The sequence below is a fragment of the Protobothrops mucrosquamatus genome, unplaced genomic scaffold (assembly GCF_001527695.2).
Source record: "Protobothrops mucrosquamatus isolate PMUCROS unplaced genomic scaffold, P.Mucros_1.0 scaffold1230, whole genome shotgun sequence".
Classification (NCBI taxonomy): Eukaryota; Metazoa; Chordata; class Lepidosauria; order Squamata; family Viperidae; genus Protobothrops; species Protobothrops mucrosquamatus.
This window is the reverse complement of record NW_015387437.1, coordinates 93,037-111,728: the sequence shown is the minus strand read 5'-3', so window position 1 is coordinate 111,728 and position 18,692 is coordinate 93,037. Positions and strand designations below refer to the sequence as shown.

General features: G+C 38.5%; 1 protein-coding gene across 1 annotated transcript in view; it reads left to right on the top strand.

The window, feature by feature from the left end:
- HS1BP3 (HCLS1 binding protein 3) overlaps positions 1 to 16,451 on the top strand; it is a 37,846-nt gene extending 21,395 nt beyond the window's left edge. The window contains exons 5-7 of the mRNA XM_015820984.1: positions 4,996 to 5,153; positions 6,764 to 6,899; positions 13,891 to 16,451. Coding sequence (XP_015676470.1) covers positions 4,996 to 5,153; positions 6,764 to 6,899; positions 13,891 to 14,137 — 541 coding nt within the window. The 3' untranslated portion in view covers positions 14,138 to 16,451. The remainder of the gene's footprint in view (positions 1 to 4,995; positions 5,154 to 6,763; positions 6,900 to 13,890) is intronic.
- The last annotated feature ends 2,241 nt before the right edge of the window (positions 16,452 to 18,692 follow it).

Genomic DNA, 18,692 nt, shown 5'->3' with positions numbered 1-18,692 from the left:
AATAGGTGTAGAAGTTCACAGTAAAGATGAGTTGGGAGAAGGCAAGTCAATTGTATAAGGACAATTGGGCAAGCGGTTCAACTAGAGAAGACCTCCAAGGTCCCTTCAACTCTATGATTCTATCAGAAGCCTTGTTCCTGATATCTTTTTTCTACCTAGAGAAGTTCTTCTTTTGAGTACTTGAGGAGGGGACTATTTTGCTAAGCCACATCCACTGACAGCCCATTTGGGGGGCAGGGTTGGCTAGACAACCACAAGTTCACATTTGCTGGTAGCTTAAATTCTACAGCTGCTTTTATAGGCATTCCACCTCTCTTCTTTTTTCTGTAGTGTATTTAGCAACTATCAGCCAGTCTTTTGCAGCTTCATATGAAATGGGACAGTGTGATAGCATGAAATGAAGCTTGAGCAAATGATCTTGGGAAAATGTTTCTTTGAGTGGATTGGTGATACAATGGAAGTGGTTAATGGTTTTTTGGATTTTTTTTTAATGAAATGCAGCTCTTTTGAATACTCCTTCCTAGACATAGAAAATGAGTATGTTAGGAAAGGCTGATCTTTGGTGAGGTGAGTCTTTAGTCAGAAGGACTGATGGTTTGGGGATTTGGGAAAAGAAAAAGTTTGAATTTTGAGATGTTACTGTGCTCTAAAGCAGGTCAAGCTGGGGTCAGCGTTAGCAACTCCTTTGCAGTTTGTGAGCAACCTTTTTCAAAGCACAGAAAGATAAGTGCCACAGCAAATTTGCTCGACCCGTGCCTTCTTTCTTCCCCGGCTGTGGAGCTGGGGAGGGGAGACCCTGAAGCTTCTTTTGTCTGAAGGGATCGATAATAATAGCATGACTCAGCTCTTCCGCCCCAAGATTTCCAAATGGGCATTACCTCATCAAATGCTCCCAGGCATCTAACTGAGGAACAGGAAATGGGTTGAATCATTCAATTCACAGAGCTCTTTTGTTGACAGTAGAAAGTGTTAATGGGAGTAGAGTTCAGTTGCCTTTTGTTCATCCCTCCCCTTTCCCTTTCTAATAAGATTCGATTGGGTTGGGCTTTTAAAAGCCTTACTCATAGTATGTAGAATGATTGTGAATGTATGCGTTCCTTCTTACAAATAAAGTCATTAAAACACATTGAATTGATGTGGCCACTGCTCTTCTGGTATATCTAGGTATCCTTTGCTGGTTGTCACTGGCTTTTAAAGCAAGGAGTTACTGGAATGCCTACTTTAGCTCTTTGTTTCAGCTGGATTTTCCCTGCTTCTGCTGCCATACAAGCAATATCATCATGTAACAGCAGCAGCCAACTAGCCGTAATACAGTGCAAATAAATGCTTAAATGGACAAATCATTGGGCAGTTAAATTTATTTCAGACAAAGGTGGCGTTCAAGAGCGTGAGCCTGACCCCACTGCAGCCAGTGATTTGGCTATCTGGCCAGTGAGTTGAGATTGGGGCCCTGAAACAGAAATTTGCAATTTCTTTCCTTGGAACAGTTCATGTCCCATCTCCCACCACACTTACTTCTGTCTGTCATTGCTGTTACCCTTCGGTCAACCTCCAACCTTCTCAGCTACCAAGTACCCCATGTCAGATAATAACAACCAACCAAAAGTCAACTAGAAAAGTGATACGAACCTAACTAACCCCACATTGTTTCCCCACCATTCTCATAATGGAACAATTCCAACATAAGTTGTTTTCTTGACTTTTCAGTGCTTGTTTCCTGGAAAGGGGATTGCACTGAATATGCTATGACTTACCTTTCAGTAAATGTCTTTTGGCTTGTAAATTCAAGCTTTGTGTTGCCCATTTTCCTTTGTCTTGTTTCAAAAAAGCATGCTTAGAATTGCAGACTAAGTACAATGTAATTCCCATGGTTTCGATGTGCCAACACAGACTTAATTTACATTGTAAAATCTTAAAATAAGTCTGGTTCTTTGACAGAGTTATGTTTATCTTATTTTAATAGTATATTATGTTTTTCCATTTTTTTTTTACTGCCTGGCCCAAAATAGTAAGAAAGAGCCGAGTACAGAAAAGTACAGAAGAGCAAAATCTGTGCTCATCCTGTCCCTGTCAGACCTATAGGCATTGTACGGACCCTGGCCAGATTTCAAAGATCAGTGCAACTAGCAATAGCAATAGCACTTAGACTTATATACCGCTTCACAGTGCTTTACAGCCCTCTCTAAGCAGTTTAGAGTCAGTATATTTCCCCCAACAACCTGGGTGCTCATTTTACCAGCCTTGGAAGGATGGAAGTCTGAATTAACTTGAGCTGCTGGCAGCCAGCAGTCAGCAGAAGTAGCTTGCAGTACTGCATTCTAACCATTGCGCCACCACAACTAGCTCTGAAAGTCCACTGACGGTCAGGTTAGACCTGTTTACTTGGACCAGCTAGGGACCAGCTCATGGTAAGCCTGATGTGGAATGAGGAGAGCCTAAGAGAGAGGGAGAGGGAGAGAGAGGGGGGGCACCTGTCATTTCCTAATAGAAATGCTTAGGTAACAAAGGATATCCATGAAGCTGTCAACTAGCTTTAGACTTACTTTACAAAACAAAACAAAACAAAATATAGCAACATTCAGAGGAAGTAAGTAAAAAGAGAACTGAGGTGCAGTCCCTGTTTAGGAAAGGCTTTATCTTACATTGGGTTTTAAGAGCTTGATTAACATTGCATTTATAATTTCTAATTATTGTAATTAAGCAAATTGAATTTCCTATCAACCTTAAAGCAAATTCACACTAATATTGTAGTTTATGAAGTAAGTTTTATCTGTTCCTTTTTCTTCTACAAGAAAGTTATGACCCAACAGTGATTACCTTTAGCAAAAGACATTGCATATGCATTGTACTGTGAACTAACTCTAACCTGTATTGGCTTTATGTATGAAGAGCAACTGAATAAAATTAATGGGAAAGAATCTTGGAAAATATTGTTCATTCTTCTGGTAAGAACACATATGCTGCATAAAGTGACACAAATTAAAGGAATATGTATTAAAAATAGTATTTTCAATATCTCCAAAGCAATGAAAGTTATTCAGCAAATGGAAATATTTGTGTCTATATTTGTTCTAAACATTCTTTAGTACTAAAGTATCATTTTCCTACAGAATTTGAACAGGTTCTGGGAACATTGCAGTTTTATTTACTCAGAGTACTAGCAATGAATCAGCAATGAGTGGAATGACAGTGATAATTGGAAGCTCATGACTTGTTTAGCCCAGCAGCAACAAACCCATAGAAATAGGATTCCGTATTTCAACTTAAAAAAAAAAAGAGGCACTTGGAGAGGTTACAAATGGTGCTATGTGAGTGAGCACTGACAGCTGCGTAGGCATCTGTCTCTTCCCATGGAACATCTTATGCTTTCTCAGCTCTTTTTGTTGAGGTCATGCTGGGTATATGGGCATTTCTGATCAATCATCTTGTTCTGTGTTCTCTCCCTTAATTTAATCCCCATTACTGGAACTTGGCAGCATAACCAGCCTTATTTGGAAGAGGGCATTCATTCAGTCACTTTGAATGACTTTGGGGTTGGACGTATTCTTAATATAATTTGCTCTTGCGTTTGGACATTTTATGCTACTGACAGATATTCTTATCAGAATGGCTTGTGGCAGCAGGAACGTGCTATATACAGATTTAAGAAGCCTGGTACCTCCATGTTTTGAGGTAACAGGAAATGTGCATTGCTAGTTATGTCAGTCACCAAGTTGATCACGGATGCCTATAGAAAAGAAAGTTGTAAGACGTCTGGCAACAACACTCGCCCTAAGTATCAGTAATGGTTAAAATTAGTTCATAATCAAGTTTAGTTTAGCAGTGGTATTCTTAATAATCTCCCAAGTTTAACATTATTTCATTCTTAAATATATGCCTGTATAGTTCAGTTCAGTTCAGTTATTTATTTATTTATCAAATGTATATGCCACTCATCTTGAGGTGCGTATACTAAATACGGTTATGTAGTATCATGATTTACTATATCTTGTAGTCCTGGAGAAAAAAAAAGAAAAAAAGCCTCACAAAGTCTGTCCCCAGATTCTCCATCTACAACATTCATATGTAATGGGCTAATGAATGCTTTGCTGAATTAATTTGAGCTATGCCTTCCCTCTGTTCTGCACCTTGTACTACCATTACCTTCAGAAAACATGGAAATGTTTTTCAGAATTGCCTTCCCTTCCTTATGAATTGCTGGGGGCACATTTTCAGTATCTGTATCGTTTTTCTTTTCTTCCAGGTAGAATAAAATTTGCTGGTTTTGTTTTTAAAAAGGCTTGAACAAGTTTGGCTATATATATGTGTGTGTGTTTGTGTGTGTGTTTGTGTGTGTGTGTATGTATGTATATGTACATATATATATATTGCAGTATTTTATGATCAACTATAAATATTCTTCCCATTTGTATCTTTCATATGTCACATTTAAAGCAGATGGCGTAGAAAGAGTTCCTTCAACAGCTTCATGATTATAATGTAGACCATTCAGTGTATATATGAGTATGTATGTGCACATGCCTTTGAGTTAGTGTTGACTCCTGGCAACTGCCTCAACAAGTCCCTGCAATTTTCTTGGCAAAATTTCAAAAGTGGTTTGTCATTGCCTGCTTTTTAGAGCCAAAAGAGAGTGACTGGGACAAAGTTACCCAGGTTTTGTGCCTAAAGTGAGACTAAAACTCACAGTCTTCTGGTTCTCGACTACACCAAACTGACTGTAGGCCATGCAGATCAAGGACCAAATTAACATTGGGACAGAACTGACATTAGGTCAGGATCAGGACCATTTATGCTATTTTCAATAAACTTTCAGAACCATGGAGTAATTCAATGGAGCAATTCAACCATGGACCAATGGCAACATGTTTCTTCATTCATGGCTAATAAAATTAAAGTCATGACATGGTTGAAAAGGGTCAATACCAACACGCCAAATCGAAATCCCTACTGTCAGAAGGTTCTTAATAATTTCTGGTTTATTATTTAAAAATTTAGATCTAAAAAACTCAAGAAGCCCACGTCCTCACCTGCTCAAGAAGATAAAACCAAGTTAACAATTTTTCATGGAGAAGTGGATTTGGGAGAAGAACTATTCGGTACATTTGAAGATTTTTCATCCCCCAGCAACAAGAAGATATTGGCAGTCAAAGAAGGTATTAATGAATATTCAAGTTTCTTGTTATATACTCTACAGCAGTGGTGGCGAGCCTATGGTACGGGTGCCAGAGGTGGCACTCAGAGCCTTCTCTGTGGGCACGCGTGCCGTCGCCCCAGTCCTAGGCCTTCAGCTGGGTTTTATAAAACCTTTTCACTTTAGGCCTCCGCCGCCGTGTGCAAAAAAAAAAAGGTTCAATCAATCAGTCAATTTCAACTTCTCACGGGAAAAAAAAATCTTGCAAAGTTGGAATTGATTGATTGAACTTTTTAGTCCCACCCAGTCTGCCGTTACCACCGCAGCCACGCCCACCCAATGGGCACGCCCACCCAATGGTCACGCCCAGCCAATGGGCTACGCCTAGCCAGTGGGCTACGCCCAGCCAATGGGCCACACCAACCTGGCACCCGACGATGCATAAGTGGTTTTGGGTTGCAGTTTGGGCACTCGGTCTTTAAAAGGTTCGCCATCACTGCTCTATAGGATTAAAAAAAAGTGTCATAAACCATGGAATCTTTGGTTGTAAAACTCTATCTTGGATTCTGGAGATAGTTACTTAATTCCTTAACTAGTTTTTTTAGCTAGGTTTATTTATTGCATTTCTATCATGTATTTTCTCTGACAGATCAAATCAGCATCTTGGATCCTCCTCCCCCCTCCCCCAACATCTTATCCTCACATCCGTAACCAAAAGTCTCATAGTGAACCTCCATGGCCAAGAGAGAGTTTGAACTCAGCACTTGTTCAACGTGTTAACTATTACTATTATATAAGTCCTTCATGCATAATGTTTAAAAATACTGAGATAATTTAAAGAAAGAAAACAATACTTGCATCCCATCTGTAAGATACACAGTATCTGCTTAACTTTTCAGCTTACTGTGTAAAACTGGAATGGGCCATTGGTTATGCTTGGTTAAGCTAATTCTCTTAACCCTAACTAATTCTCTTGGTTAGAGAATTGTAATGCAATAATATTTCAAAGCTTCCTCCAAGCCTGGTATAAACTATGCTTCATTTAGTATACCTAGTGAATAAAATAATTCTACGTTTAAAAAGGAATAAAGATCACTTTTTTCTGTTTCCTATGCAGAAGTGAATTGGTATAATAAAATATTTTCTCTCCAAAATAGTTTGGCAGTGGAAGTTAATGATACAACTTAGTATAATTCAGGATTCGTGGCAAGGTGACATAGATCAATTGAATCTGATATTCCCCACTTTGCAGATCTCTTTATTCTTCTATGTGGGCGGGGCCTACTTGAAACTGGATCGTGTGAAATTAGTTCTGTGGTTTTTGCCCACCCAACTCAACTCAGCCATGGTGGCTTAGTGGTTAGAATGCAGTTTTGCAGGCTAATTCTGCTGACTGCCAGCAGTTCGATTCTCACCAGCTCAAGGTGGACTCAGCCTCCATCCTTCTGAGGTCGGTAAAATGAGGACCCAGATTGTTGGGGGCAATACGTTGACTGTGTAGAACCACTTAGAGAGGGTTGTAAAGCACTGTGAAGTGGTGTATAAGTCTAAGTGCCATTGCTATTTAGGCTATAGTTGCTGTTTATCACTGTATTTTAGCCTGATTTTGTCTGTCTTTTGTTTAAATGTTAGATGTGAAATTATTTGAAGGACCAGATCTTGGTGGAATGGTAACTCTTGGAGATCCACTGCTTTTGCTGACAGCCAGTGAAGACAGAGAACCTGTGTTAAATGTTAGTCCAGCTGAAGACATAGAGGAACTATTGAGGTATTCATCTGAATTGCATGATAAATTTAGTGTTGTGTGCTTATGATCTCTCTCCTCAAGCTTGTCTGCCTCAAGCAGCCCAAGATTAGAAGACAACTTCTAGCTTTAGCCTACTAAGGTCCCACTGTTTTCAAAATTGGGATTGTATAAATAAATGTGAATGGGTATGGATTTTAGCAATAGTTATTTCCTCCATTCTTGTAGTTCTTCAGTTATTCTTATTATCATGTTTTTCTCTTCTTGTCTTCCATCCATCCTTCTCCTAGGCATTTCCTCAGAGCCAAAAGGAATTGTGTACAATAGTCAAGAGTTAATCATTTAAATCAGTAAACAGGTGCTGCAACCAGGAAAGTTCAGAGCTGGCAGGAATCTGACTGCCTGAACGGAGTGCCAACTCATCTCCTCTCTGAAGTGGTACCTATTTATCTATTCACATACAACATGCTTTTGAACTGTTCAGTGTTTCTCAACCTTGACAATTTTAAGGCATGTGGACTTCAACTCCCAGAATTCCACAGCCAGCAATGCTGGCTGTGGAATTCTGGGAGTTGAAGTCCACATGCCTTAAAATTGACAAGGTTGAGAAACACTGTGTTAGGTGGATAGAAACTGAGGCAAGTAATGGGAGCTCACTTGACAGGTTAGGACTTGAGTGGCTGGAGCAGAGACCGTCTCCAATTTCATTAAGCTACTGAGTCTCCACACCTCTACACTGGTATCTGAAATATATAGAGATTGAACAGTAATTTGGGACTCTAAATATTTATGAAGTCATATAAATTCTTACATTTTGATAAAGAAAATATTTCATACAGGTATAAACCAAACACTTTTGATCAGTTACTTTTCTAGCAGTTCTTTGCTTTCTTAAAAAAAAAAACCCATTAGATTACTTACAGACTGAATTATTCCTAAAACACATCCATTGAAATCAATTGGATAAATTAATCACAACTAATTGATGCCTTACTGATTTCAAGGAATCTGCTGATAATTTGACTTAAGACTGGATCTCACCAATAGTATAATCTACATTACAGTTTCAATTCACTGAGCTATGCTGCACATTTAACTAGAGTTCTTTGAAATTCTGTAGAATCACTTACCACCAACTCTAGGGAGGTACTTGCATTTAAATTTGGGGGGGGGGGTTTGTGAGAATAGAAGTGAGGCTGTTAGAAACATTTTAGAGTTTTAATAACCTGTTCATAATGGAAAGAAGAAGAAAAACACTCTGTTGCATAAGGTCTTTTGGAAACATGATTCTTCTTCATTGTTTATAATGGAACATTTTGTAATAACATGTCGTATCAGAGACACCTACCTTAGTTTGCTCAGAGGAAAATGCTAATGCTTTTTTATGTTTAAGAGCACATCTGATCTTTTAAGGCATGATGTCTCCAAGGTATAACTCTATTTTAGTTGAATTATATAGCTGGGAAATATATACACTCATATACATGATTACCATCTCATCCCTCAGGACTGGCTTTCGCTATTTTTACACAATGTGTACTTTTGATATTTTTACTTGAAATGGCCCTAGCTGGCAGTGTGTGGCCAAGTTTGCCTGTTTGGGATTCATCAGACATACATAGCCACAAATCTTTCTAGGACACTCAAAATTCTATTGAGAATTGGACTCATGATTATGTGTAGTGCATTAGTTTTTATGAGCCCTCAAGGTGCTGGTATTTAGCAGTGTTACTGGAAGGGATATATGGAGACTCTGTTTAGAATTGTATATAAAGTCTACTTCTTCCTTTTCTTAAATCCTCAATTGTTTTGGCAAGATTTCAAAAGTGGTTTGCCATTGCCGCTTTCTTCCTAGGGCTGAGAGAGAGTGATTGGCAGAAAGTTGGTTGCCCTGTTGGCTTTGTGCCTAAGAAGTGACTAGAACTCACCTTCTCCCAGGTTCTAGCTTGGTGCCTTAACCACTACACCATCTGGCTCTCATTCATCAATTTAGATATATTTGTAGAGGACAGTGCTATCAGTGGTTAGTAGTTATAATAGCTATAAAATATTTCCAGAAGCGCAAGCAGAAGCACATCTCTGAACATTAGATGCTCAAATTCCACAACTATGGAGGGTCGTGTTCTTTTGTTCAGTTGTGGATTTCCTGCATGCCTCTACTTCGGTCCTTACAGGAAACTGGGTAATGGACCTTCTGGTTTTCTAATCCTGGGTCTTCTAGCATGGTGTCCACAGATACTTTGATGCCCATCATGCTCCTTGACTCTGCAGATTACAGATTCAGCTCAAACATGAAAAGCCATGGTCTCTGCAGAAGTAAAATGTCTGGAAGAGGGTTTTGACAATCCAAGACATTTAGAGGGCACCTGTTGGGAGAACTGGAAATTCAATCTTAGCTTACCTCAGAAAATTACTTCTACACAGGAGACCATTAACTGATTAAAGATAAACCCAACAGATCTTCTGGCCTTGTTCAGACATCGCTTGACACCAGAAGACAATAATTCTAAAGTATATTAACTTCATTTTAAACTTTTCCTTGTATCCTTTACTCAAATTCCGGTTTCTACCTCAGTCCTATTTAAGAAATGCTGCCTTGTGTGATAGAGATCATGGATTCAAAGTAGGGATTAATTTAATTTTCAGTTTACTATCTTAGCAGGAAATCATACTTTAACTGAATCTGGCTTTTTTCCGACTGATGTTTTCTTGACAACTGCAATTATCATAATCATTGGGTTTGTAATTTCAAACATTTTTTGCAGGATTAATGTTCAAGCCAGGGACTTGAGTGGAGCCTTCATCCCCCAATCTTGCTTCCATAATGATATCTGTGTTAAATTTTGCCTTGCCTGTTATCATATGACATTTAGCAATTACAAAGGAAGCATGGCAAGGATTCAGAAAACTAGCATGGCTAGTTTGAACATAATCTGCAAGAGCACAACAAATCTCAATCTCTTTTTAAAGTACAGCCAACAATTTTTCAGGAATCAGAGCTACAAACATAATTGATTTGATAGGTCAACTTGACCACTATTGGTATAGGCCAGTGAGGAACCTTTTACAACCTTTTCTCACAATTCTGAACAAGTTCCTCAGCATTCTTTAATTTTCACTGCCTTCTCTCTCATCAGAGAAACACAAGCAGATGCCAGGAAATATGGTAGCCTTGAAAGGTTGATTAAATAAATGAACAAACAGCATAGCTCTTGTATTACAAATAGATGCCTGCTTTAGAAAGAATTCCAGTAGAGAAGATTATAATGTCAAGTCACTATAGAAGTAAGAAGAGAATTATACTTTCTGAAATCACTCTTACTGTAAGGCCCACTTACAATATGCTATTTTTCTGCTCTGGGAACACAGGACTTTTTGTGAATGGTTTAACTACCAAGAAATATCAGGACACCTTTGATATAAAAGCCATCAAAGCCAGATAAATATTCAGTGAATGAGAGAACTGTAGCAATTCAGAATGAAGATGAAATTGCAGAATTGATCAAAATCTTCACTCATGGAGAATAAGTGTATCAGTAAAATTACAGTCTTCTTCTGACAAGACAGGACCTGCTAGAAAAGTGAGCCTAGTCTTATTAAGTCAGAAGGATATTCTGTTTTTGTTGAAAAACGCCTTCTCTTTAAAGTGGAAAGATTGGTGGGGAGAGAACGGTAAGCCTACTGCCTATAGCAGAGGTCCCCAATCTTTTGGGTACCAGGGACCGGTTCCGTGGAGAAAGGTTTTTCCATGAATGGAGAGTGTGTGGTTTTGTGTGCTGCCTGCATCCCACAGATGGGGCTTTGCTTGTTTGTACGGACCGGTTGCTGGCATGCCGCGGCCCAGTACCGGTCCACGGACTGGGGGTTGGGGACCCCTGGCCTGTAGCACCTTCACCTGGTCTCATTGATCGAGCAGATATAGGTCATTCTTGGCTTACGATTGGTCACTTAGCAAATGCTCAAAAGTTGTGACAGACCTCCCCGGTGCTACTTACAACCCCGATTCAAGGTTCTAATGACTCTATCCCCTGTCTTCTATGGTCACGTGATCACATTTTGGGTATTTGGCAACCGGCCATACATGACCACGATTTGCAATGTTTTTTTTTTGTTGGAAATTGGTGTTTATTTCCAGTTTCTGGTAAAAACACCCACTTCAGACAATGGATTCACTTAATGTCTATTGTGTTCCCTTAATGACTATAATAATTCACTTAATGACCACTACAAAAAAGATAAAATTGGGTGTAGTCACATGGTGACGCAACTGGCACGACTTATGATTATAATTCTGGGCTCAATTACTGTCATAAGTCAAGGACTACCTGCAGTATCCATAGTAAGTGTAATGGAATTCTCTGAACCTGAGAACGAGAATGGATGTTTGCAAAATAGTGCAGAACCAGAACAACAGTAGATTCCTTCCTCTTTATCAGGCAAATAAGTAATAATATCTTGCTTCTATCAAAAGGCAGTTAGGAATATGATGAATTAAGGCGCCACCTTAAAAGTACTTGTTAATACAGTAAATGGGGGCTGATATCTGTAATGTCACTCTTTTTTCTTTGTAATCAGTCAGTGGGATAAAATGATAATCTATCTTTCTTAGTTTATGAGCACCCTTGGGGGGCTCAACACTAACATTTTCAACACAGAGAAGTTTCTGTGTTTTGAGACATTTTACATGATTGTTGAGATAATTTCTTGGGGCTTTCATATCAGAAATGCAATTATTTACCAAATGTGTTTTTGTCTCTAAAACAAATACTTTAGATACGGTGGCTTTAGTAGGGATGAATACATATTTTTTTTATTCTACAGAATAGATGTAGTTCCCCATTATAGGATCTCTTTTGGCTGAATAGCACTACATCTGTGGTGTGTTATAGTCTTTGGACCTTACATAGCAATTATCTTGTTTCCATTTTTTCGGCATATTTAGAAGCTATGGATATTTTTCCATTAAGAGCAGGCTGAAGTTAAATCATGATAGTATTACGATAAGATATTCAAACAATGTGTTTCTTTTTTTAAAGTGGATTTAATGTGTTTAGATTTAAAAATAGAACATAGATTTCTTTGTTTAGAAACTTTTAAATAAAAATAGTCCATAGATGTCTGAGCTGCTTATAAATGTCTTTTAAATACAGCTACACATTTTTTCCAGCAGATGACATTGCTTAATATTTTCAGATAGTTGCTATGCTTCATTTGTTTTTTTTTTATTCCATAAAATATAATGACAGTCATACCTTCCAAAGTTGCATTTCTCTTGCCAAAAGCTGAGTCCCCACTTCCATATTGGGCCTGGAGTTTTAAAAATCTCATTCTTTTATAAGATTACCCATTCATCAGGATTTCTGTAGCTAATCCATGCAGAGTTTTCTAAATGCCAGCAGTCAGTAATATAATGTCCGTGTTCATTATGCTTTTTGACATAATTTAATCATTGTGAATAGGTGATGCTTTTTCTTGTCTTAACACAATCACATGTGTTGAGCATAAGACAATGTACAGTACCAAGTACCCTGGTCAACTGTGATGGCGCAATATTTTCACATGGCTGCACAAGCTAAAAATAAAAAAGTACCTGGATATACTCATGGAAAAAATTGTGCTTGGCTGCTGCACTGTCCTTAAGGATGGGCAAAAGAATCAACCTCAACTTAGCCTACATCTCTCTGTTTAGAACAGGATGGTCAGTCTGATAGCCAGGGTCACATTCAACCTCAGGGACTCCCTTTTTTTAATGACCCCTAAAAGTTAGCAGCATAGTTTTCTGCCATTTGGAGATGGAATATACAGAAAAGCTTTAATGCAGGGGGCTCCAACCTTGGCCATGCTGGGTGAGAAATTCTGAGAATTGAAGTCCACAAGTCTTAAAGTGGCCAACGTTGGAGATCGCTGCTTTAATATACAGTAAGTTTTGAAATAAGCTGTACATCATTATTTTTTTTTTAAAAAAAGGGGCGGGAATAAAACAAAGTTTGGGAAAGGTCCTGCTTAGGGCCCACTGAGATGTGTTTTCACTTTGCAGCATAGCTGCTCTGAGTGCAGGTCTCTCCCTTTCAAAAGATAGAAAGCTCACGGCCACCAAAACGTTACCCAGCTCTGGTTTAAACAGTTGCCAGGTTTCAGATGCCCAGGAAATCGCTTGGTATTAAGGTCATCTTCTGGTGCAAGTGTTAGGAGGGTGTCCCAAATGTTACAATGTGAAACCTTACAAGGTACAGGAGTTCTTGGGCTTGTGATATCAGGAGGTAGGTGTGGACTGGGAGATGCCTTCCCATGTTGTTTGGGTTTGTCTTGGAAAAGGAAACCCAACCTTTATGCTTCCTTTATTAGAATGATTCCAGGAAGCTACACTTAGGAATATTGGAGAAACTCTTTTCTCATTTTCCTGGTATCCTAAGAGTATACAGGTAGTCCTTGACTTATGACCACAGTTAAGCCCAAAATTTCTCTTGCTGAGACATTTGTTAACTGAGTTTTACCCCGCTTTATGACTTTTCTTGCCACGATTGTTAAGTGAATCACTGCAGTTGGATTGTTAAGTGAATCCGGCTTCCCCATTGACTTTGCTTGTCAAAAGGTTGCAAAAGGGGATCACATGACCCAAGGACACTGCAACTGTCATAAATATGAGTCGGTTGCCAAGTGTCTGAATTTTGATCACGTGACCATGGGGATGCTGCAACGGTCGTAAGTGTGAAAAGACTATTCAAAAAGTGTATATTTTAAAAAAGTGTAGACTATTTAAAAAGTGTATATTAAATCACTTTTTCCAGTACCGTGGTAACTTCAGATGGTCACTAAATGAACTGTTGTAAATTGAGGATTACCTGTACTTGATTACCGCCTGAAGATTAAGTGAGCAGTTTGCATTTGAAACTCCCATGTGCAAAGCAAACGTGGCCCTTCTCCATGTTTGTAATGGGTAGAGAAAGACAGTCATACACTATTATGTTGGACTACTGAAATAAAAAAAAAGCCTTTACTTTCTTTTTTCTTTCAGAGTGGAAGATGATTTTGAAAAAATGTTGCAAGTGAGCTCTAAACCCAAGCTTAAACCCAAGCCCAACATAGCATCTAAGCCAACAATACCTAGGAAGCCAGTGATACCTGAGAAAAAATTGCCATCTTCTCCAACCCAAACGGGACAGCCGGCAGAAGAGAAGATCCAAAATATGGACGAGATGGACATTTTCAAATACATTAAGGAAAATGAATCCCTTAGTAGTGAAGAGCCAAGCCTTTTCTGAAGCACTGCTACTAGTGGGCTTTCCTCAGGAAGGATTTCCATCCGTCACCTGGGTCCTGGATATCTAGCATGCCTTGGACTTGTGTTCTCGGTTGTCCTTTTGATTGGTCCTTTGGCTCCATTGGTTTTGTTTTTTTTAAAAAAAACCCCAATGGAACTGGATATTGGGGTTAGAATTCTGCAAAAAGTTATGAATACATTTTTTTTGCCACAGAGCCTCAATGTTTTAATTAACAATGCCTTGTTTTTAAAAATGCAAAAGACTGTGGCCAGAACTGATTCGATAAAAAGAACATTGCTAACCTTTGAGCAAATGGATTATTTAGCTTGAGAAGTACCAGAGGTCAAAATTAATAAAAGGAACTAACATGGCTGGATTAAATATTGACACTAGGTTGGAATCGTTGTTGTTTAATAGAAGTTATTTATTTCCAGATAGTTTTCAACCTTCTTGGAAAAATATCACTGAAGTTCAAGGAACTTGCATAAAAGCATTTTTCAGAGTCATATTTCTCTTTTAAGGGTTATAATGCACTGAGCCTAGGTCCTTGGGAGCCTGCCTAAGTGCTTCTGTATGAATGGCCTTATTTGTCTCTCAATTTTCTGATCTGATGGTAGGTTTTTGTGATACACTGGAGCCACTGAAATGTCTGCCGAACATGGCAGGGAAAGAATCTGCAAGAGATTCCTGAATAATGATGTGAATGATGGCTGTTTTTAATATCTTTGTAATCTGGGGATAGTCCCATCATCACCGTTAAGAAGGATGCTTCTTTTTGATGTTAAAGACCCTCATTATTGTTTGATAGGAAGAAAAGTATCATTTGTTAGGTGCCAAGCCCCCAATGCTTGTGGCAGAAAATGAACAGCAGCACCTCAGGTTTGATAGCTGAATTATATATGATAGTTGAATTAGATGAGAGTTAATATTATTTGACAGCATACTCTTTTTTATATGAACATCCTATGTTTTTCACTCAGATGACCCAGCCGCAAGAAAGTGAATAAGCCATAAGACTAAATATTTGATAACTCATTAACCTGTCTGAATTCTAGAACTGAGTGAATGCAAAAAGCAATTAAAGCACTTTAAAATATGTACATGTTTAATGCATAGTGTTCCATTTATAATCATATGATGCTTTATTTGAAATAAAATGAAATTATTAAGCACTACTAATACAGTATTAAAAATTTCCCTTGAGAAATAAGTAACAACCGTGACTGAAACAAAATATAAGATGGTGCAATAAAATAAAGAGAAGTTAGTTGTGCAGGATGGGTACTATTTGTTATCTTTTCTCATCTGCAATCAAAATGAACAATTCTCTCCTGTTGAAGGTTGTTATTGTAAGGGGCAGAGTTTTGATGATGAATTGAAGAGAAAAGAAATGCACAGCAAAAGGGTGACCCTACCCACTTGCCCTCTTTTCATCATCCCTTTTTCTATTTCAAACATCCCTTTCTTCCATACCAGCTGTAGCCAACTCTTCTCAAAGGTCTACATTCATCACTTTTCAAGTACTTTTGACATTAGTCCTAAGAGGGTTTTATAACATTGAACCTATTCTAAACAGAACGGTATCCTTAAAAACATTCCCTAATTTAGAAATGTTATATTACATACAGTACAGTACTGGACAAGGGGTACCATGAATATGTTGATGTAGTTTTTCTAAATATAACTGGGTTAGTGCTGAGAAACATCTTGACTGCAGTTGACTTGTGCTTATGGCCAGTTGGGGAAACAAATTGCAAGATGAGAAAGAAGACAAATAGATATAGACAAGAGAGAGCTGTGACCCTGTGGGTTTGGCTGTGCCAAAATGAGGCTCACTTGCTTCTCTGGCCCTATGCTATTACTTGTTTTCCTTTAGGTGGGGAGAATCAAAATCACACCAAATCACAGATAAATGATCCAATAAGAATACAGAATCAAAACTAGAAATGGTTGGTTGCACAAGCATCGTAGAATGTATAGATTTGTGACAATATAATTGGATTTGATCTCCTATGATAATGTTGATATCCTGAAGAATCTTTAAAATTCTGTTTTTCAACAGGATATCTGATTTGTACTTTTTATGTCATTATATCAAAACGTCAAATAGAATTCCACAGATTTTTCTCTTTAGTTTCCTTTTTTGATAATAACTATACAAATCTTTTAAGTGTTTCTATATTTTTTGTAGTTTCTATTGAAGAATTTTAATTTTAAAATAATTACATTCAGGATACAACATATTGTATTTTGTCCTAAATATTTCATTGGAAACTTACATATTTTACATAATAAAGTATATTTCTGTGCTATATTTTGCCTTTGAGAGATGAGCTGGAATAAATACACAATGAAAGTTGTTGAACTAAACTGGAGGAAATAATTCTTTTATTTTAAAAAGAGCTACCCATATTTCCTCGAAAATAAGACCTGGTCTTATTTTTTCCCCCCTCCAAAAGAGGCACCAGGTCTTATTTTCAGGGGATGTCTTTTATATTCACCTCCGGCATGGACAGCCCCACCCAGCCAGTCCCACTTCTTCTGTGACCGAAGAAGCAGCTTCATTCTGGCCTGCATTTTTCAGTCAGGCCTTTCCGGAAGGCCTCTGCAGCCGAGTATCAAGCTATGGATTCAAAGATGCAGGCCTGGCTGCAGAAGATGCTGCAGAAGATGTGGGCCAGCGAGGAGAGGCCTGGCTGCAAGGTAAGTGGGTGCGGGGCACGTGGGGCAGCTCCACCCCCGCTTGATTTTTAGATCTGTGCCTCGCTCCAAAACTAGGGCTTATTTTGGGGGTTGGGCTTATATTAGGCCCACCTCCAAAAATCAAGCTAGGACTTATTTTCGGAGTAGGCCTTACTTTCGGGAAAACACTGTATATAGGATTATGTACTGTGTACAGGTAGTCCTCGACTTATGTTTAATGACTGTTCAAAATTACAGTGGCAATGAAAAAAGTGACTCATGACCAGTTTTCACACTTACAACCATTGTAGCATCCCCATGGTCCCAATGATCAAAATTCAGGCACTTGACAACTGGCATGCATTTATGATGGTTGCATTGTCCCAGGGTCATGTGATCACAATCTGTAACCTTCCCAGCTGGCTTCTGACAAGCAAAGTCAGTGGGGGAGCCAGATTCTTTTAACAACTGCATGATCCCCTTAACTTCAGCAATTTGCTTAACTGTGGCAAAAAAGGTTGTAAAATGGGGCACAATTCACTTAACTATCTTGCTTAATTGTGGTCATACATCAAGGACTACCTATAGCAAGGACTACCTATAGCAAGGATCCCCAACCTCCCCACGGCACTGGTCCATGGAATGCCAACAACTGGGCCACACAAACAAACTAGGCCCCCTCCGATACACAGAAAAATCTTACTCCATGGAACCAGTTCCTGGTGGCCAAAAGGTTGGGGGCCACTGACCTATAGCATTGGTTGCTGTTTTTCCCCTTTTCCCCATAAAGAAAAAAGGAACTTTGTTGTAAGAGTTACAAAGCAAGAGTCCTTTTAACTCCATAAAACACAACATGTCCACATCAACCTCTCCTTCCCTGATTAAGATCTTAATTCATATAGTGTTAAAAAAATACTAACATCATTCATGACATTCAGTTAACTATGCCTAAAAGGCAAGTGGCTATTAAATAGCATTATATTATGTATTTGGCTAATCAACTAAAATAAAATGGGAGGAACAATTCTGTGACAGTTGTTACAGCAATTTTAAACTTCAAGTGAAATACAGAAAAATAGCTGGGGAGAAGATGATAATAGGCATTGTGGTTCATTAATCTATGTGTTGCAAAGTGATAACAGCAAGCAACAATGGTGAAGCAACTGGAACTGAGACTACTAGAACTAGAAAGTAAGGACCTTTGAATTTAGCAGGACTTTAGCAAATGGATGTTCACTATGAGCAGTTTTCCTACGAAGAATTTTAATTACATTGAATAAGGAAAAACCAACCTTTTAAGATCAAACATTGCTTAGTTTTTCATGCCTGAATTCTCTGTTACAGCTCCTTTGCCTAACAGGATTATAAAATAAATCTTTACTATTGCAGCTAGGGAATTGAGGCCAACAAACTATTTCCCAGGACAACCACTGCTGAGCTGAGAGTGGAATACAGCTTCCTAAAGTTATATCTATTGGCATCCAAAAGAGCCCCAATGGCTCACTGACACTAATGATTTATGACTTTAGCAGACTGTGGAATTAAGCCATAAATGGTACTCAGAAATAAATCAAAATTAGTGGCAATGCTTCTTGGTTTGCTCAGCTATATCATTCTGGGCAGCAAATAATAGCTTAAGTCTGCTGTCCAGGCCAGCATGAATAATAGTGATAGAGTGTTGTGCCCCGCAACATCTGGATGGTCACGGCTTGCCCATTCCTTTCCAAGCAAAAAGCATAAATGTTTAGGATCTTGAATTTGTTCCTGCTGAAAAGGTATCAGAGTTGTTTCTATTCATGAGATTCTCCCATCAATGAAAGAAATCCCCCCTTCTTGACTGTCACCACTGCAAATTTGCATTCTAATAATTTAT